The 22,651-nt window shown below is 38.9% G+C and overlaps 1 protein-coding gene across 1 annotated transcript in view; it reads right to left on the reverse strand.

The window, feature by feature from the left end:
- The window catches only part of Kcnh8 (potassium voltage-gated channel subfamily H member 8), a 430,038-nt gene that overhangs the window by 77,579 nt on the left and 329,808 nt on the right, over window positions 1-22,651 (reverse strand). The window contains exons 9-10 of the mRNA XM_052192780.1: window positions 7,488-7,687; window positions 26-275 (exon numbers count right to left, since the gene is read on the reverse strand). Of these exons, the coding sequence (XP_052048740.1) occupies window positions 26-275; window positions 7,488-7,687 (450 nt within the window). The remainder of the gene's footprint in view (window positions 1-25; window positions 276-7,487; window positions 7,688-22,651) is intronic.

Here is a 22,651-nt window from a genome sequence, read left to right on the forward strand (position 1 = left end):
AAAAAACATTTCAGCTGACACCTACCTAGGATAGCCAACACCATGCTGTCTTTAAGAACCTCCATGGAGCCTGAGCACACAAAGTAGATGGCCTGCAAGGCATCCCCCTGGCGCAGCAGATATTCTCCTGGAGCACAAAAGGAGGTTTTAATATGGAGAGACAGAGACCTGAGGCAGCCCCGGCTTGCACAGTCGAACAGGGACAGCTGTAAGATCTCCTTGTTCAGATGCATAGTGATGTCAGAGCGCAGTTCATCTGGAAAGTCTTTCAAAAGCTGTTGGGAAAGAGGACAGGAAAAAAGAAATTTGGATGAGTTTGGACTACTCGATGAGTTGCAAGATATCATTGGCACTCTTCCTACTTGGGTGAGTTGCATTATACAAGAATAGGTTGTTATAGTCTCCGAGATTTCCTCTATATAATCTCCAGGACTATGATGTTAGTTATGTAAAATAGAATAGTAAGCAGATAAAAAATCTGAAGCATTTTTTAAAAATTTCTGCATATTCTGGTAGAAAAGCTTGCAATACTTCCATCAAACCTCCTATTGGGATAGATACAGGAATTTGGATACACTGTCCTTTTTTTTTTATTAGATATTTGCTTTACTTACATTTCAAATGGTGTCCCCTTTGCACATTACCACTCCAAAAATTCCCTATCCCATCCCCACTCCCCCTGCTCATCCCACCCCCAATTTCCTGACTTGCATTCCCCTATTCCAGGGAATCGAGCCTTCACAGCACCAATGGTCTATCCTCTCATTGATGTCTGAAATGGTCATCTTCTGCTACATATGTAGCTGGAGCCATGAGTCCCTCCATGTGTACTCTTTGGTTGATGGTTTAGTCTCTGGGAGCTTTGAAGGTACTATTTGGTACATATTGCTGTTCCTCCTGCAGGGCTGCAAACCTTGCAGCTCGTTGGGTCCTTTCTCTAACTGCTCCATTGGGAACCCTATGCTCATTCTGTTGGTTGGCTGTGAGCCACTGGTATTTTGATCTACTTTCCAATAAGGATCAAAGTATCCACATTTTGGTCTTCCTTCTTTTTGAGCTTCATGTGCTCTGTGAGTTATATCTTGGGTATTCTGAGCTTTTGGTTTAATATCCACTTATCAGCAACTGCATAATGTGTGTTCTTTTGTGATTGGGTTACCTCACTCAGGATGATATTTTCTAGTAACATCCATTTGCCTGAGAATTTCATGAATTCATTGTTTTAAATAGGTGATTAGTACTCCATTGTATAAATGGGTCACATTTTCTGTATCCATTCCTCTGTTGAGGGAAATCTGGGCTCTTTGCAGCTTCTGACTATTATAAATAAGGCTTCTATGAACATAGAGGAATATGTGTTCTTATTACATGTTGGAGTATCTTCTGGGTATATGCCCAGGAGTGGTATAGCTGGGTCCGTAGGTAGTGCTATGTCCAATTTTCTGAGGAACCACCAAAATGATTTCCAGAATGGTTTTACCAGCTTGCAATCTTACCAGCCACGGAGGAGTGTTCTTCTTTCTCAACATCCTTTCCAACATTTGCTGTCCCCTGAGTTTTTGATCTTAGCCATTCTGACTAGTGTGAGGTGGAATCCCAGGGTTGTTTTGATTTGCATTTACCTGATGATTAAAGATGTTGAACATTTCTTTACTGTTTCTCAGCCATTCAGTATTCCTCAGTTGAGAATTCTTTGTTTAGCTCTGTACACCATTTTTAAAAGGGTTATTTTGTTCTCTGGATTTTAACTTCTTGAGTTCTTTGTTTATATTCAATATTAGCTCTCTATTGGATATATTGGTAAAGAGCTTTTCCCAATCTGTTGGTTGCCATTTTGTCCTATTGATAGTGTCCTTTGCCTTACAGAAACTTTGCAATTTTATGAGGTCCCATTTGTCAATTCTTGGTCTTAGAGCATAAGCTATTGGTTTTCTGTTCAGGAACTTTTCCCCTGTGCCCATGTGCTCCAGGTTCTTCTTCACTTTCTTTTCTATTAGATTCAGTGTATCTGGCTTTATGTGGAGGTCTTTGATCCACTTGGACTTGAGCTTTGTACAGGGAGATAAGAATGGATCAATTTGCATCCTTCTTCAAGGATGACTGCCAGTTGACCCAGCACCCTTTGTTGAAAATGTTGTCTTTTTTCCACTGGATGATTTAGCTCTTTTGTCAAAAATCAAGTGACCATGGGTATGTGGGTTCATTTCTGAGTCTTCAATTCTATTCTGTTGATCTTCCTGCCTGTCTCTATACCAGTACCATACGCATTTTATCACTATTGCTTTATTTGTAGATCTTGAGGTCAGGGATGGTGATTCTGCCACAGGTTCTTTTATTGTTGAGAATAGTATTCACTATCCTGGGTTTTTGTTATTTCAGATAAAATTTGAAATCTCTCTTTCTAAATCTATGAAAATTGAGTTGGGATTTTAATGGGGATTGCATTGAATCTGTAGATTGCTCTCATCAAGATGGTCATTTTTACTATATTAATCCTGCCAATCCATGAGCATGGATGAATTTTCCATTTTCTGATGTCTTCTTTGATTCCCTTCTTCAGAGACCTGAAGTTCTTGTCATACAGATCTTTCACTTGCTTCGTTATAGTCACACCAAGGTATTTTATATTATTTGTGACTATTATGAAAGGTGTCATTTCCCTAATTTCTTTCTCAGCTTCTTCATCCTTTGAGTATAGGAAGGCTATTGCTTTGTTTGCTTAACTTTATATCCAGTCACTTTGCAGAAGTTGTTTCTCAGGTTTAGGAGTTCTCTGGTGGAATTTTTTGGGTCACTTAAGTATACTATCATATCATCTGCAAATAGTGATACTTTGACTTCTTCTTTTCTGGTTTGAATCCCTTTGACCTCCTTTTGTTGTCTAATTGCTCTAGCTAGGACTTTGAATACTATATTGAAGAGGTAGGGAGAGAGTGGACAGCCTTGTTTAGTCCCTGATTTTAGTGGGACTGCTTCAAGTTTCTCTCCACTTAGTTTGATGTTGGGTACTCATTTGCTGTATGTTGCTTTTAGTATGTTTAGGTATGGGCCTCGAGTACCTGATCTTTCTAAGATTTTTAACATGAAGAGGTGTTGAATATTGTCAAATGCTTTCTCAGCATTTAATGAAATGATCATGTGGTTTTGTTTTCTTTGAGTTTGTTTATATAATGGATTACATTGATGGATTTCTGTATATTGAACCATCCCTGTATCCCTGAGATGAAGCCTACTTGATCATGGTGGATGGTCATTTTGATATGTTCTTGGATTTGGTTGGCAAGAATTTTATTGAGTATTTTTGCATCAATATTCATAAGGGAAATTTGTCTAAATTTCTCTTTCCTTGTTGGGTTCTTATGTGATTTAGGTATCAGAGTAATTGTAACTTCATAAAATGAATTGGCTAGTATTCCATCTGTTTCTATTTTGTGGAATAGTTTGAAGAGTATTGATGTTAAGTCTTCTTTGAAGGTCTGATGGAACTCTGCATTGAACCCATCTGATCCTGGGCTTTTTTTTTTTTTTTTTTTTTTTTGGTTGGGAGAGTATTAATGGGCACTTCTATTTCTTTGGGGGTTATGAGATTATTTAGATTACTTATGTGATCCTGATTTAGCTTTGGTACCTGGGTATCTGTCTAGAAAATTGTGCATTTCATCTAGATTTTCCACTTTTGTTGAGTATAGGCTTTTGCAGTAGGATCTGATTCTTTTTTGGATTTCCTCAGTATCTGTTTTTATGTCTCCCTTTTCATTTCTGTTTTTACTGATTTGGATACTGTCTCTGTGCCTCCTAGTTAGTTTGGCTAAGGGTTTATCTATTTTGTTGGTTTTTTCAAAGAACCAAGTCCTGGTTTGGTTGATTCTTTTGTTTCTACTTGAATGATTTTGATTATTTCCTGATGTCTACTCCTCTTGGATGTATTTGCTTCTTTATGTTCTAGGTCCTGCAGTTGTGCTGTTAAGCTGTTAGTGTATGCTTTCTCCAGTTACTTTTTGGAGGCACTCAGAGCTATGATTTTTCCTCTTAGCACTGCTTTCATTGTGTCCTATAAGTTTGGGTATGTTGTCCCTTCATTTTCATTAACTTATAAAAAGTCTTTAATTTCTTTATTTTGTCCTTGACCAAGCTATCATTGAGTAGATTGTTGTTCAGTTTCCATGTGTATGTGGGCTTTCTGATGTTTTTGTTGTCATTGAAGACCAGCCTTCGACCATGGTGATCTGATAGGGTGCATGGAATTGTTTCAATCTTCTTTTATCTGCTGATGTCTGTTTTGTGACTGAGTATATGGTCAATTTTGGAGAAGGCACAGTGAGGTGCTGAGAAGAAGTTATAGTCATTTGTTTTAGGAGAAAATGTTCTATAGATACTTGTTAAATTCATTTATTTGGTAACTTCTGCTAGCTTCACTGTTTAATTTGTGTTTCCATGATCTGTCCATTGATGAGAGTAGGGTGTTGAAGTCTCCCACTATTATTATGTGGAGTGCAATGTGTGCTTTGAGCTTTAGTAAAGTTTCTTTTATGAATGTGGGTACCTTTGTGTTTGGAGAATATATGTTCAGAATTGAGAGTTCATCTTGGTAGATTTTTCCTTTGATGAGTATGAAGTGTCCTTCCTTATCTTTTTTGATGACTTTATGTAGAAAGTCCATTTTATTCCATATTAGGATGGCTGCACCAGCTTGTTTCTTGGGATCATTTGCTTGGAAAATTGTTTTCCAGACTTTTACTCTGAGGTAGTGTCTGTCTTGGTGTCTGAGGTAGGTTTCTGTATGCAGCAAAATGCACATTCCCATCTCTTCCCACAGCTGATCCGACTCCCTATTCCCCTACCCTTCCTCTATGATCCGACTCCTTATTCCCCTACATTTCCTCTGTTCCTTCCACGTCCATCCCTCCTTCCTACCTCCCATGAGTATTTTGTTCCCACTTCTAAGAAAGACCGAAGCATCTAAATTTTGGTCGTCTTCTTGAGCTTCATACGGTCTATGAATTGTATCTTGTGTATTCCGAGCTTTTGGACTACTATCTACTTATTAGTGAGTGCGTACCATGTGTGTTCTTTTGTGACCAGGTTACCTCAATCAGGATGATATTTTCTAGTTCTATCCACTTGCCTAAGAATTTCATGAAGTCATTGTTTTTAATAGCTGAATAGTACTCTATTGTATAAATGTGTCAAATTTTCTGTATCCATTCCTCTGTTGAAGGACATCTGGGTTCTTTCCAGCTTCTGACTATTATAAATAAAGCTGCTATGAACACAGTGCAGTATGTGTCCTTGTTATATATTCAAGCATCTTTTGGGTATATATCCAGGAGTGGTATAGCTGGGTCATCAGGTAATACTATGCCTGTTATTTGAGGAACTACCAGACTGATTTCCAAAGTGGTTGTGCCAGTTTGCTATCCCACCAGCAATGAAGAAGTGTTCCTCTTTCTCCACATCCTCACCAGCATCTGCTGTCACCTGAGATTTGAACCTAGGTATTCTGATTGTTGTGAGGTAGAACCTCAGGGTTATTTTGATTTTCATTTTCCCGATGACTAAGGATGTTGAATATTTTTTTTAGGGGCTTCTCATCCATTCAAGTTTCCTCAGTTGAGAATTCTCTGTTTAGCTCTGTTCCCCATTTTTTTTAATAGAGTTATTTGTTTCTCTGGAGTTTAACTTTGTATGGAGTTCTTTGTATATATTTGATATTAACCCTCTATTGGATGTTGTATGTTCCCAATCTGTTGACTGCCATTTTGTCCTATTGATAGTATGCTTTACCTTTCATAAGCTATTTAGTTTTATGAAGTCCAATTTGCTGATTCTTGATCTTAGAGCATAAGCTATTGGTGTTCTGTTTAGGAACTTTTCCCCTGTGCCCATGTGTTTGACGTTTTTCCCCATTTTCTCTTCTATTTGTTTCAATGTATCTGGTTTTATCTGGAGGCTCTTGATCCACTTGGACTTGAACATTGTACAAAGAGATAAAATAGGTCAATTTGCATTTTTTACATGCTGACAGCCAGTTGAACCAGCACCATTTGTTGAAACTGTTGTCTTTTTCCCCACCGGATGGTTTTAGTTTCTTTGTCAAAGATCAAGTTACCATAGATGTGTGGGTTCATTTCTGGGTATTCAATTCTATTCCATTGATTGGCCAACCTGTCTCTGTACTAATAATACTATGAAGTTTTTATCACTCTTGTTCTGTAATACAGCTTGAGGTTAGGGATGGTGAGTCCCCTAGAAGTTCTTTTATTGTTGAGAACAGTTTTTGCTATCTTGTTTTTTTTTTTTTTTTGTTAGTCCATATGAATTTGAAAATTGCTTTTTCTAACTCTATGGAGAATTGAGTGGGAATTTTGATGGGGATTGCATTGAATCTGTAGATTGCTTTCAGCAAGATGGCCATTTTTACTATATTAATCCTGCCAATCCCTGAGCATGGGAGATTTTTCCATTTTCTGAGATCTTTTTGATTTCTTTCTGCAGAGACTTGAAGTTCTTGTCATATAGATCTGTCGCTTTCTTGGTTGGAGTCACACCAAGGTATTTTGTATTATTTGTGACTATTGTGAAGGGTGTTGTTTCCCTAATTTCTTTCTCAGACTGTTTATCCTTTGAGTAGAGGAAGGCTACTGGTTTGTTTGAGTTAATTTTATATCCAGTCATTTTGCTGAAGTTGTTTATCAACTGTAGGAGTTCTCTGGAGGAATTTTGGGGGTTACTCAAGTATACTACCATATCATCTGCAAATAGTGATGTTTTGACTTCTTCCTTTCAAATTTCCATACAGTGCCTTGCATAGTGGTTTTTTGGCTAATTCTTTAATTTTACAGATATCATTTTGCCTATATTTTGTTTCTTTTTTTAAAAAACTATGGATCAGTATGACAAATTTACATTTAGTATTCACCCAACATTTTGACATTAAATTATCATAAGGATGATTCCTTAAAATAGCACAATGAAAATGAAATTTCATAGCAAATCACTATGAAACTCCGCCATCATAGAGTGGCATTGTGAAGACATCTGTCATGATGCATAAAGAAAGCTGGGTTGTCAAGCAGGCAGCATACACGAGCTGTTCCAAGACCCTGACCCATATACAGCAGAGGAATTCCTGGTCTGATTTCTGTGGGAGAAGACACAATTAATACTTGGGGACGACTTTGGGCCCCAGGGAGGCCTGGCGGAGAAGAGGGAACATACTCTTGGAGACAGGGGGAAGAAGGAATAGGATGAGGAACTGCAGGAAGGTGCACTGGGAGGAGGGCAATGACTAGACTGTAAATAATAATAATAATAATAATAATAATAATAAAGAATGGTGGGTTGTAGGCCCATGAGGGATGAAAGACAAAGAGATAAATATGCTAGTAACCTTGTCTCTCTCTTATGCCTGTATTAGAACATCTAGTTTTTACATGATAAGTGTATGCTTTTTGCCTGAAAATGTCAACATAAGAGATGCACATTACCTCATTTGAATCTATTCCATTGTTGACTGACCAAGTTGTCTGAAAGTACTCGAGCATCCTCTGCTTGAGTTGCTGGGGCAGGTGATGCACACGGATGAAGTCCTTTAGGTCCTTGGTTCTAGTGTGGTACAGACTCCATCTAGAGTACATCCTCTGTATGATGGCAGTCACATTCCCAAATACCAAGGCATGCATCAGGGCTAGAGAGCACAACAGAACACAGGCTAGTAAGGCAGAGGCCCCTTTAACATATAAGTCTATTTCATAGATGGGTGAGAGGAAAGCATGCTTTATTTGGCCATACTGATATGATTTCATTGCTAGGAACATATGAGTACAACCCTTCAGTCATAAGGTAAATCCAAAATCCAGTCATTTACCTCCATATGGCCTGATCAAAGTAACAATAACTTTAATAATAATAATAATAATAATAATAATAATAATGATAATATATGAAGCAGCCCCTATGACACACATGCATTCTTTTAACTGCCCTTCTGGATCTGAAAACCTTTCCTTTGAACTCTATCAACATAAATATTATTTATTTTAGTAGTTATACAAACTTTAATAGTTGCGATTCAGTTCTCTCAAAAGTTCCATAGGATAGGTAGGCTACACATTTACAGCTAGCAATTATTGTATTACACTAGCAGGTGTATTTTAAAAACAAATCTAATTATAATAACTGGGTAACTATAGTTAGAATTTAATCTGACAGAGTAAAATCATCTTTTTTTTTTTTTTGAATTTGGCTTTTTCCAGACAGGGTTTCTCTGTATAGCTCTGGCTGTCCTAGAACTCACTCTGTAGACCAGGTTGGCCTCAAACTCAGAAATCCACCTGACTCTGCCTCCTAGAGTGCTGGGATTACAGGTGTGCGCCACCACCGATTACTTTAAGGACTCAGTGGCATAGCACTTGTTAAAATCATTTATGGCCATGGGTTTAATTCCATGAGCCAAAAAGTAAGTAAATAAAAATAGCTACAGAATATTAATAAAGGATGTGTTTACATTACTATTAATATTAAGAGAGTTGTTACAAATTTGAGTATTCCCCGAGAAGTGGGAGGCTGTGGTGTGATGAGAATAAGTTCAATTCTCATCTTCACTACACTTTACGAGCACTTTCATCTTTTTTAAAATTTTATTATTGAATATAATCTTCATTTACATTGCCAATGGTAAAACCATTCCTGATTTCCCCCCTCCCCAAAGACCCACAACGCCTTGTCCCACTCCCTGCCTCCCCATATATGCCCCTCCATCTGACCCACTCCCACCTCTTTTGCTTGGGCATCTATTGAGCCTTCACCTGGACAAGCACCACTCCTCCCACTGATGCCTGACAAGGCATTCCTCTGTCACATTTTTGGCTGGAACCATGTGTACCCCTTAGTTGATGGTTTAGTCCCTGGGAGTCCTGGGGTGACTGGGTGGCCGACATTGTTGTTCTTCCTATCAGGCTGTAAATGCCTTCAGCTCCTCTGGACCACCCTCCAGCTCCTCCATTGGGGGCCCCACGTCCAGACCAATGCATGACGACTAACATCTGCCTCTGTATTTGTAAAGCACTGCCAGGGCTCCTCCAGGGACAACCATGGCATGCTCCTTTTGGTATACACTTCTTGTCATCCATAGTAGTGTCAGGGTTTGGTGATTGTTTATAGGATGAATCCCCAGGTAGGGCAGTCTCTGGGTGGCCTTTACTTCAGTCTCTGTTTCACACTTTGTCTCCTTTATTGCTCCTATGAGTATTTTGTTTCCTTTCTCAGAGGAACTAAAGAACCCTCACTTAAGTCCTCCTTCTTGAGATTCCTGAAGCACTTTAATCTTAAGGGAGACACTCAAAACTTGAGACCAGGATAGACACAAAGGAATGTACCGAGACACAGATGCTTGGTGTAGAGTCACTATCACTGTCCTTGTAAAACAGTGATCCTCTGTTTCAGTAAGTTTCCCACTTACTTGGCATTGTTTTGTCTTCATTTGTACTTTTATGGTAAAACATCTCCAAAAGCCATTTTAGGCAAAAAACAATTCACTTAAGCTTGAAATTCCAAGTAATAGTTCACCATTGTGGGGAAATCAAGACAGTTAGTCACATGTCAGCCACAGTCAAGAGCAGAAAGTAGTGAATATGTACACAATTACGTCCTTGATTGATTTTTACAGCCCTCCCAGAGTTCATAGCCCTGTGCTTAGAACAGGGTACAATCTACAGTAGGCTAGGACTTCCCACACTGACTAAAAAAATCCCCCTCTCCCCCACATTCACAAGCCAACCAGATTTAGACAATACTTCTCTGAGGATATTCCCAGATGGTTTTGGATTGTGTCAAGTTGACAATGAAAGCTGACCATCCGAGTACCCAACTTCCATATTTCACTACGCCAGTCCAAGACTGATCTACTGCCCAAGTATTTGTTTGAGCTCTTCTTTGAGAATAAGGTAGAATTCTATACTAAAACAATCGGCCCTTCCACAAAATAGAAACATAAGGAACACTACCTTATTCATTCTGGGAAGCCATAGTTATTCTCATACATAAACCACACAAAGTCCTAACAAAGGAGAACTTCAGAACAATTTTACTTATGGATATTGATGCAAAAATTCTCAATAAAATTCTTCCAAACTGAATTGAAGAACATATCAAAACCACATTCACCAAGATAAAGTAGGCTTCATCCCAAGGTTGCAGGGATTGTTCAATATTTGAAAATCCATTAATGTAATACATTATATAAATAAACTCAAGAAAAAAGTCGTATGGTCATCTCATTACATGCAGAAAAACCTTTGACAACATACAATATACATTCATGTTAAAAATCTTGGATTGATAATGAATTCATGATACATACCTAAACATAATAAAAGCAATATATAGCAAGCCAACAGCCAATATCAAATTAGATGAAGAGAAACTAGAAGCAATCCCATTAAAATCAAGGACAAGACAAGGCCGCTTACTCTTTCCATATCTATTCAATATAGTACTTGAAGTTCTAGCTAGAGCAATTAGACAACAAAAGGCGATCAAGGGGATACAAATTGTAAAGAAAGAAATCAAGGTATTACTATTTGCAGATGATAGGATACTATACAGAAGCAACCCCTAAAATTCCACCAGAGAAGTATTTCAGCTGATAAACAACATCAGCAAAGTGGCAGGATATAAAATTAACTCAGACAAATCAGTAGCCTTCCTTTTTACAAATGATAAACATGCTGACAAAGAAATTAGAGAAACAACACCATTCACAGTAGCCATAAATAGGATAAAATATCTTGGTATAACCAGTGCTAAGCAAGTGGATGATGTGTATGACAAGAACTTCAAACCCCTGAAGGAAGCAATCAAAGACATCAGAACACAGAAAAATCTCCCATGCTCATGGATTGCTAGGATTCACATAGAGAAATGGCCATCTTACTAAAAGCAATCTATCAGATTCAATGCAATCCCAGTCAAAGTACAACACAATTCTTCACAGAGATGGAGAGAAATTCTCAACTTCATAGGGAAAACCAAAATATCAGGATAGCCTAAACAGTTCTCAATAAAAAAGATCTTCCAGGGGAATCATCCCTGACCTCAAGCTGTACTACAAAGCAATAGTGATAAGGATCACATGGTATTGGTACAGGTCTATCAGTGGAATAGAATTCAAGACCCAGAAATAAATCCACCCACCTATGGACATTTGTTCCTTAATAAAGAAGCCAAAAACATACAGTGGAAAGAGAAAACATTTTCAATAAATGGTGCTCTAACTAGTGTTCTGTATGTAGAAGAATGAAAATAGATCCATATTTATCACCTTTACGCAAAGCTTAACTCCAAGTGGATCAAGACCTCAACATAAAACCCAATACACAGAATATAATAGAAGAGAAAGTGGGCAAGAGCCTCAAATTCATTGGCGTAGGGGAAATTTTCCTGAACAGAACACCAATGGCTCAGGCTCTAAGATCAAGATTTAGTAAATGGGATCTCATGAAACTGAAAAGCTTCTGTGAAGCAAAAGACACCATAATAGGATAATAAATCAGTAACATTCAGATTGGCAAAAAAAAAAATAAATCACTAACCCTACATCTAATAGAGGGCTAATATCCCAAATATATAAAGAACGCAAGAAGTTAACTTCCAAAAACTGAATAACCTAATTAAAAAATGGGATACAGAGCCAAACAGATAATTCATATCAGAGGAATCTAGAATGTAGGAGAAACACTTAAAGAAATGTTCAAAGTCCTTAGTCATCAGGAAAATGCAAATCAAAACAACCCTGAGATTCTACCTTACATAAATCGGAATGGCCAGCATAAAAAACACATATGACATCACATGCTGGTGAGTATGTGGAAAAGGAGGAACATTCCTCCATTGTTAGTGGGATTGCAAACTGGTGCAACCACTCTGGAAATCAGTCTGGGGATTCCTCAGAAAATTGGATATATTTCTACATGAAAATCTAGCTATACCATTCCTGGGCATATATCCAAGAGATTCTCAACAAGCCCACAAGGATACTTGTTCCAGTATGTTCATAGCAGCTTTATTTGTAAGACCCAGAAGCTGGAAACAACCCAGATGTCCCTCAAGTAAAGAATGGATACAGAAAATGTAGTTCATTTACATCATGGAATATAATTCAGCTATTAACAATGAGGACACCATGAATTTTTCAGGCAAAAGAATGGAACTAGAAAATATCATACCAAGTGTGTTAACCCACTCCCCAAAAGACATGCAAAGTATGTACTCACTGATAAGTGGATATTAGCTAAAAAGTACAGAATACCTAGGATATAACCTACAGACTGTAAGTTTAACAAGCAGTAAGGTCCAAATGAGGATGCTTCAATCTCCCTTAGATGGGGGAACAAAATAATCACAGGAAGCAGAGGGAGGAACCTGGGTAGGAGAAGTGGGGGAGGGGAAAGGGAAAGCGGGATCAAGTATGGGGGAAGGCAGACAGCAGAGAAGCCCAGAGGACCAGGAGAATAAATGGAAATATGCAGCCTCTGGGTGGGGTGGGAAGCAGGTGGGGGCTGCTCTAGAAAGTACCAGAAACCTGGGAGTTGAGACTTTCAGGATTCAAAAGGGTGACCTTAGTCAAAATGCCCAACAGTGGGAAGAGGGAACTCATCAGAGTTGTTACCCAGTACATAGATAGTGCGCCAAGTAGAGACATGGGGTTAACAAACCACAGTTAAAATGCTGACCCAGAATTGTTCTTCTCTAAAATAATTGTAGGGATAAAAATGGTGAAGAGACTGAACGAAAGGCAGTCCAGTGACAGGCCCAATTTAGGATCCATCTTATGGGTGGGCACCAAGGTCTCACGCTATTATTGATATAGCGTGGCTGTCCTCTGAGATGCCCTACCTCCAGCTGACTAAGACAGATACAGATACTTACACCCAAACATTGAACTAATGTCTGGAACCCCTATGGTTGAATTAGGGGAAGGACTGAAGAAGCAAAAGGGGAGAGTGACCCCATAGGAAGACCAGCAGTCTCAAATAACAGGAACCCCTGAGAACTCCCAGAGACTGAGCACCAACCAGGAGCACACATGGGCCAGTCTGAGGCTCAGCACATATGTGGTAGAGGACTCCTTAGTCTGCCCTCAGTGGGAGAAAATAATCCTCAAGAGACTTGAGGCCCCAGGGAAGGAGAATGCTGGGATGGGGAAGCACCCTTTAGAAGGAAGAGGGAGAAGAAATGAGATGAGGAACTATGAGAGGGAGGACCAGGAGTGGGGCAATGGCTGGAATGTAGAAAAACAAAACAAAAAAACAACCCACCAAAACAACAAAAAACAGCAACAACAAAGCTACTACTAGTGTTTGACCACATACACGTGTTTGTTCCCCACAATTATGGGGTCAATGGGAGAGAGATAGGGAGGGTTGTTTCTGGTAAAGAGAATCAGACTCTGACAAATGCCAATGTATAGATTTCATTTTAATCTAACATTAAAATTAGAATACCATAGAAAGTCATATATGATAGTTTTTCTATAGACTAATGGCTCCCATGATTATAAAATCACATTTTAAGAATAATATCTTATTTATAAAAGTTACTTAGATAGAGTTGAATTTGAAACTCATCTCCAGGAGGTAATATAATATTGCAGACAATAGAGGCTTCAGAATCAGACAAACCTAGGCTTGAATTCTTGCTTTTCTCTTCCTCCTTGTGAGAACTTACCAAGATAAATCTCTTTATATGGCCACATTTTCCTTATATGTTAAGTAGGCAGGCTATTATCTTACTTGTAGGGCTATTCTAAGCTATAATTCTGAGCTGTGTATCCTGATCTGTGTGGAAGCATCTAGCATATGTAAGAAGCAGTAGTAATTAACTTTTCCCTTGAAAATGTAAAGTGTTACAAATATCATTACACTCAGAGAGTAAGACTCTGGGAAAAGATTTTAAGGTTTTTCTGCTAGATCTTCAAAAGTTATATAACTCTTGGTAGAAATTGCTTCTTGATGTAAGAATTCAAGAAATATTCAACTGGTGCCTGCTGCACACAAGCACACACAAGAGGACAAAAGCAGTGTGCTTCCATGTGCAAAAATTTCTAAATAAAATAGAATATTTCTTAAGGGTACTTTATTCTATGTTATTTTACAAGCCCAACAGATCAGAGGCCTAAATATTTTACTTGGAGGAAACCACACACACACACACACACACACACACACACACACACACACACACACGCATGCACACGCACATAAACAAATTTAAAAAAAACCCTTTTACTGAAGTAAAGAACTGATTATGCTCCAAGTTAAAGAAATTAGACACCGATCTCTGGTTCTGCTAAGCTTATGCGCAAGTTTTGGAAGCACTGCCATCTTTATCTGTGTGTGGTAATCTTTTTCCAAAGAATAAACTAAGTGCAGAGAATAAGCCTATTTCACTTATTTTAGCACTGCTTTTCTTAATTACGTGTATGATTTTAACTTTGCTCTGCTTAATTATAATGTGTAAAGCACTTAAACTGAGAGATGTAATGTGTTCAGGCTGTTTAGCATCCTAATTGTACATTATCAATAAAATAAATTACTGGATTAATTGTAGCATTCATAAGTGTTATTGGAAGGAACTCATCTGAGTCACCACAGTTTCAAAGTCTTATTTCTGCATAGGAAACCACCTCTAAATTTAATCAGTTAGAATAAAACCCTGGCTCTCATATTATCATGGCCTTTTCCCACTAATGCTTACTCTGTGTATATGTTCATATATACATATGTAGACACATATACAAATGTATACACATATATGTGCTAGATCTGCCAAGTATGTTGGGGGGCTCTTTTTCTTTGTGTGGGAGTTTTTTCACAAAATGTATTTTGTCCAATCTTAGAAAAGGAGCTTTCCAATTGTGGTCTCAGGAAAGGGTAAACAGGTCTTAGAGGAAAAGAAAACCACAGTACAGCCTGCATCTGGCTTTTGCCTTTGCTCTCTTCTCCTTTCCCTTCCATGATGCTAGGTCCTTCCCTGAACTTGGGCACTGTTGCTTTTCCACATATAATGTTATGGTTGGATAATAGCTGTAACATCTATTGTGCTGAGGCTGTAGAGTCTGTATAGATGCTCCTTTCTTTTAATAGAAAAGAAGACGAAGAGCAGAGCTCAACTTTTGGGTAACATTGTTGTTCTTCTCTTTTCCCCCATCTCCTAATTGACCTGGAATTTTCCGTTTTTCATTAACTTGTATACTGGGTTGTAGATGTCAGAATTAGAAGGATGTATATTTTTCATCAATTTACTGATTTATTCACTTTCTATCCCTATTACACCTCTTCCCAATCTTCTTCTCACACGGCCCCTCCTTCCATCCCTTCCTCCCCTTCATTCCTGAGAAGAGTGAGGTCCCCTTGGGTATCAACCAAACTGCAGGACTAGGTACATCCTATCCAACTGAGGCCAGACAAGACAGCCCAGTTAGGGGCACAGGATCCACAGGCAGTCAACAAGGTCAGGGTGAGCCCTGCTACTTGGAAGACCTTCATGAAGACCAAGATGCCCACAAATATGCAGCAGAAAAGAATTTCTTAAAGGATGAATTCAGATGTTGCAAATATGTCTTAAGAATGGCCTGAACTTAGAGGTTACATTTAGGTTCAATTTGGGTTGAGAGCCCTAAAGGAAGTGTGAAAATCGCGTTCCATTGGAACTAGCCTTGCCTCAGTGATGAGCCATGTGCACCAGGAAACAGTATTGACCATCAAGGCCCATCAGCTGAAGCAAACTTATCAGGTGCCTTCAGGCAATCAGTACTAAGTTTTAAAGAAAGGCATTCAAAGATACGAAAAAATTATCTTTCTTTATTATTTAGTGTCAACAATAATATGTGTAGCTTTATTATTTTAGAAAATATACCTCCTGAAAAAACTCCATTTTGGTCATTATGAATTTTTGTGTATCTATCGGATTTTTAAAAGTGTGTATTAATAGAAAGCCAGTTTTAAAGAATCTGGTATCAGGTCTGTGATCTACTTGAACACCCTTATCTATCACTAAACTGTGTACTCGAAAGACAGCATTTGTCTTAGTCTTCCGCCGTCTAGCATGCTTGGCATCATTCCCGTGTAGTATAAATATTTATCTGAGCTAAATGAGGCAGTTGCAATTCTGTAGCATCTTTTTTATAGTTTTATAACTTTAAACAAGGAGCTAAAAATTTGTGTTCACTGGCTCAGAAAATTCATGCCCACTTCCCTTGGAAATAAATGGGAGACATTTGAAAAGGCTTTTTATTATGTCTTTGTGGTCATCTTCTACCTGTTGGACAATGTGACTTTCTCCACTGACTTGAATCAACTCTGTTAACACAAAAACAACCTTATTAAAAAAATAAGAATTTGGCTCAGTTCCCTTCACTTTCTCAATTGATAGCTACACCATTTTTAGCTTGCCTGCCTTAAGTTTACAAGGTGAAACTAAAATAACACACACACACACACAGAGAGAGAGAGAGAGAGAGAGAGAGAGAGAGAGAGAGAGAGAGAGAGAGAAAGAGAGAGAGAGAGAGGTACGATATTGAATACATAATTCAATGAGATTTCTCAAAGTGATCACAAATATGGCATAGCCTTTCATATCAATAACCCAGATATTAGCAGCATCCTGGAAAGCTTGTGGTCTTCAGAACCATCAACCACCCTTCTCACCAAAGGTGGCTACAGTCACAAATCACACACATTGCAAACAATAAGCTGCTCTACTTTTGAATTTTCTCTACACAGAATCATACAGGGTGTACAATGAGCTTAGAATTCTCAGCTCAGCATTGAGTTTGTGATGCACTTATACATTTGGACGACATAGTTCATCTTTATCCTGGTATAGTTCTCAGTGAGATAACGCTCAAAAATTACTTGTTTATTTTACTAATGGCATTTTTCCATCAGGCTGTTACCACCTGCTGGAGATTCTGAAAATAATTCTTCTTCAAGTAATCTCTCTCTCTCTCTCTCTCTCTCTCTCTCTCTCTCTCTCTCTCTCTCTCTCTCTCTCTCTCTCTCTCTGTCTCTCTCTCTCTGTCCCTCTTTCTCCCTACCTCCCTCCCTTTCTCCCTCTCTCTCATTCTCTCCCTCCATGATTCCTTCCTTCCTCTCCTTCTGTTCTTTCACAGGATCTTGGCACCATGGTATTCTGACTTAATTGGCACAAAGTAATGGAATTAGTGACAAAGCATTGAAACCAAAGAAACCAAGATGCAAGGAACATGCATACATACATATAAACATGCACATATGTGTACACAATGAATTCTCAGTCACAAATACATATATTAACACTTCTACTGGCTATATAAAAGGAGGAAAATCCCTGGCTCACTGAGTACAGGTGTATGTATGTTTGATGGATGTTCATAACATTAATGCTTACTAGATAGAAATGCTCTTAACAGCACAGGAAGGCCAAAGTGTAGATTACCTCAAAGTTCAGAGGACTCCAGTGTTTTTAAGTATATAGTTCTCCTGCAACATGGTGTCTGCTTCTGGTTTTAATTTATATCTATATGAATGACACTAATCAGTGTTTTTGTATGCCTATTGTATAATCAAATATTGAAAATCTTTTCTTGAAAGAGTTTTTTAAATGTGTTTTAGAGGGTTTTTGGTTTTCCCTTACTTTTTAAAAATATACCAGAAAGCACCCTTTTCCATGGTAAATGTTTGTAAATACCTTAGTTCTTGCAATTTACTCTTAGAGCTCTTGGCAATGTCTTCAGATAAGGAGATACATTGCAGTTCAATTTACAATAATTTATATAGACAATGAGTTATCTATGTTGCATGTTAGAAACATGCAGAATTCAGGTTTATGAGAACATGCTCTCATGTTCTCTTATTGCTTATTTCTTCATGTTTATCTCAAAATCCCATTTTGAATTAATTTTCATGTTGCTTAGTAGGAGGGCCAGATTACTTTGAAGTAGCACTACACATTGGACCCAACAAAACTTACCTTTACATTTTTTTTTATTCACACAGAGGTCTACCTGCTGACATAAAACCCAGCACAGGAGGATCTTATCAGCACCTATCACTATATGGGTGGACTATAGATACCTAGAGGCCTGTTTTCTGCCATCCTGCATAGTGTGGGTAGAGGGTGTCACTCAGAATCCATCCTGCAGTGGGAGCCACTACAGTATTCAAGTCTGTGGTAGAGAAAAAGAAGTGGAACAGTTTGAGCATTATGAAGAGAGATGGAACTGGAGACAGGAGGGTGGAGAAGAACAACCTGTTGTGAGTAGCCAGCCCTGCCTCCTGAGACCACATCTTGGTCTGTGGTCATACAGTACCAAGAGTTGTCTACAGCTTATATTATCACTAAATAGCATAGATGGGACATCCCTGTTCTGCATTGACACCTGCAACCACATAGATATTCAAGGGCTATGAAAATAGGCCCCTGACTGAGGCGCTCTGTAGAGCTGGTCCTACCTCTCACTATCCGCAGCATTCAGGGAGAGTGAACCCTGCATTTTGCTTCATGGGCAGGGCTGGCTCTGATGGATCGGGCACAGGAGAGCTGGCCTAAGGGCATGAGCATGGAAGAGCTGGTCCTGTCACTCTGCTGTGAGGTGACTTGGGCAAGGATGTGATGTACTCACCTGCCCTTGCCCCTTGCTACCTGAGAGAGTCAGGGGAGCTGGCCCCAAGATCATAAGAACTGGTGAGCTGTCCCTACTTCTCAGTGGTTGTAGCACTTGGGAGAGCAGGTCCTGCATCTTTCCTGAGTGGCACAGTGGAGCTGGCCTTCAAAGGCCAGGCACAGCAAGCCAGTTCTGAGGATGTGAGAGCAGAGAAGCTACCCTAGCCCTTCCCTGATTGCAGAGCCTAGACTGGGGAGCACAGTGGAGCTGTCTCTGGAGGCTTGGGTGCAGATGAGCCAGCCCCGAGGGCATGACACTGGAAGAGGTGGCCCTGGCTCCTGCCCCGCAGGCATTGGTGGCCTAGATGGATCAGTGTTCGAGAGCTCTTCTTGATGGCGGAGATGAGGGAAAGCTGCCAGGTTGGCCAGCTCAGCCATCACTCAAACCCAGATCCAGGATTTTGAGTTGGTACAGCCCAAAATCTACATTATCTGTGAACTGTTACAGTGCATGGAAGGGCTAGCCTTCCTGGTCCAAAGCTGCAGAATTCCCATGACACAACAGGGCAATCACTGGATAACCTGGAAGAGTCCTAGTGAGGATTCAACGTTGATGATGCGACAGAACCCAAAGACATTGGACCAGATAATGAACGACTCATTGTAGTGAACATTTGCAAGTGAAGATTTGTGGACTAAGGGGTAAACTATGGGACACACCATGACACATTACAACCTCTACAATGAGATGCTTTCTATACATTGTTCTGTTTCTCTGATTTTTTCTTTTCTTTTGGGGATTAAGGTTTCAAGGGCAAAGGATAGATAGATATGAGGAGATGGGGAGATGAGTGAAACTGGGGTGCATGATATGAAACTCACAAAAAATCAATAAAAAATTTAAAATAAAAACATTATTTATTTATTTTTTTAATTTTGGGGCATGTGTGTGTATGTTTGTGCGTGTCTTTGTGTATGTATGTACTTGCCTGTATATGTGAGTATGGATGTGCATATGAATGTACCATGGAACACAAGCAAATTTCAGAGGACACCTTGGAGGAGCCAGTTCCCTCCATCCTCCATGTGGGCTCCAAGGATCAATCTCCAGTTGTCAGCCCTGGCAGCTAGCGTCTGCTTCTGGTTCCCTGCAGCATTAACTGATCCTGAACCATCCTTGAATTTTAGTCTAGAGTCAGTCATGTCAAAGCTGAAGTGGTCATGTAGGCTTCCACCTTTTTCTAAACTTCTTCCTATTTGCCATGAGCTTTCTGGCCTGCTCTTCACCCAACATTATATTTTCTCAGTGACTGTAACGACACAATACACATTGTTCTTTGAACGTAGGACTTCTAATTTTGTGTCTATTCATGCTTTGCTTTGACTACTTTCAGTAGCCAAAATTTAGTAGTAATGATTCCCACTGCTTTTTGTAAACACTTGCCCATTCTCAAGCACACAGACAGCTGCTTTGACTTCCGTTATACAGATCTCTCTCTCTCTCTCTCTCTCTCTCTCTCTCTCTCTCTCTCTCTCTCTCTCTCTCACACACACACACACACACACACACACACACTGGGTAAAACTTGTATCATCACAACATTGAATTCACCACTTTGTGTACCCTTCGACAACTTTAAGCCATTTGCAAAATTTCCCACTAGTGCTTTGTAATTTTCTGTGTAGTTTTACCGAATTTTACTTAAAATTTTCCTACATATTTGAAGTTTCTGTATTATTTTGCATTTTACCTGGTGATTATATGTTACCAATAGAAGCACACATGTTTGATCTTACTCACTGCCTTTACTATTAACTTATGAACTCTAACAGCTATCTGAACCCTTTGAATTACTTTTTTAATGGCTACTTTCAAGGTTCTTGTAGGCTTTTCTTGGTATGAAATTTTGAATAATTTGGCTTAAAATTTTTACTTTTCAGCTTGAAGTATTATTCTTCTATGTAAGTTATGTTTACACTCCATAATTATAGGTACTTTTATTGACTATATGTATGAATATCAAATGGGATTTTTTTAAAGATTTGTTTATTTTTACATGTGTGAGCAATTTGCTCTCCTTCATGTCTGTGAACCATATACATGTCTGGTGCTCACAAAGGTCAGAAGAGGGCATTGGATCCCCTGGAGCTGGAGTTGTAGAAAGCTGTGAGGTACCATGTGAATGCTAGGGATCAAATCCAGTCCCTCTATAAAACCTGAAGTTTCTCTTAACAGTGGAGCCATCTCTCCAGTCCCTTAAAATGTAATTTTATTCATGTGCAAATTATAAAATATGTGAAACTTCTTAAGAGGTTTTGGAGCAAGTAGTTTTGAGTCTCTTTTCTAGGTTGGTTCACCTTCACTCAGTGTTGGGATGTCTCTGTCTTAGGTAATTATCTGGAGTTCTGTGTTTGCCTTTCCCTTTAACATTTCTACTGCTTATTTGTTAGTAACTATCTCTACCATTACCAGCTTCCACAGTTTTGTGAGGGATTAGGGATCCCTAATAAGATACCATAGGTATAAGTGCACAGGACAACAAACTTTAAATTTTATTTTTATTTTTTTTACCTTTTTTCCTGTTCAAAATAAATCACTTCTGTGTATTTATAAAACTTAAGTAAATAAAATTAATTCCTAGAATATAATACTATGGCTATTTTACAAAAAATAGTCAGGTCTTAGTGAGTCTTAGCAGTTAAATTTACCAGTCTTTTATGGTCTTTACTCAAATGGGATATTAATAATCTCTCATAGTGCTATAAGAATTACAAAAATAAAATGCTTTGTATTGCATGTTTTTATAATTAGTTCTCAATGAGGTCCAAGTAATTTGTTAATAAGGAGTTACTGAAATTTAGCACATCATTTCATTTAGCTCGGGATAAATATCGCAACAATATAAAGTTATTCCCCTAAATCCAAATGAAAAGCTTTAAGAAATGGCAGCCACTCAGGTCGTTTAACATGAGAGCACTGTTGCTGCTGTTTCCACCAGCTGTTAGGTCACCTCAAGTCCTGATGCCAGTTACACACTGCTTTTACAACAGGAAATTTGTTCAAAATATATTTAGCAAAGAATTAATAAAGTGACATTATTAAATTATGTCTCATATATTTTGGATTTGTGACCAATAGCTTCCATGTTCATCAAGGAACAGGGATTAGATGATGCTTTGACAATTTCTGGTCAAGGATTACTTAATGTGGTAGGTGGATCAACAGAGTAGGCCTAGTCATCTAAGAGCTTTCTCAAATGGCCAGATTAGCAGGATTTGGCATTGAACATCTCATAGCATTTCCATCAGGAGAGGAAGAAACATGGGCCACATTAAGTAAGTACAGACTTGCTTACTTGCAAAGTACTTGTCATTTTGTTACACAGAAAAACGGGCTGTTGAGGAGTATGGGAATTACGTAAATCATAACACTGGGTGTGAAGCAGCCCCCATGGGTTCTGGCAAGTTGTAGCTCTTTAGAAATGAGAATTCCTGTTCTCTGCTCTCCAGGCTGTTAGCACTTGGCATAGACCAAGAGTCTGAAATTGCTGTCGTCTCAGCATGCTGCTTCTGCAACTCCTTCCAAGGAGGACAGCAGAGATTGGCTCTTCTCCCTTATTGCTTCTCGGCTCCCTTATTGCTTCTTGGCTTCCTCACTTGACTTGGATCTAGGCCCTCAAGCCTGGTACTGTCCCAAACTCTATCTTGTGTTAGACTGTGGTTTTATTGTGTGAATGAAGACCTCTGTGCTTGCTACGCGCTGTCTACATCCCGTCTCCCACCACTGTAACCAACATTTGCGGTTGAGGGCAGTACAGCAATAGAACAAAGCAGGCTTTTGGGAAATACAATGCTAAACTAATTCAGTCAAGAATGCTTACATCATCCAGAGGGATGTGAAGATCTGTACCTGCTCCTTACAGGCAGTCTGCTGTTCTGTAAAGCTTACTTCTATGTTTTCAAACAGAGAAATATTTAAGTGGGTTTGAACTTTGTCCCTTTATTGGTT

This window comes from Apodemus sylvaticus, chromosome 9 (assembly GCF_947179515.1).
Source record: "Apodemus sylvaticus chromosome 9, mApoSyl1.1, whole genome shotgun sequence".
Taxonomy (NCBI): domain Eukaryota; kingdom Metazoa; phylum Chordata; class Mammalia; order Rodentia; family Muridae; genus Apodemus; species Apodemus sylvaticus.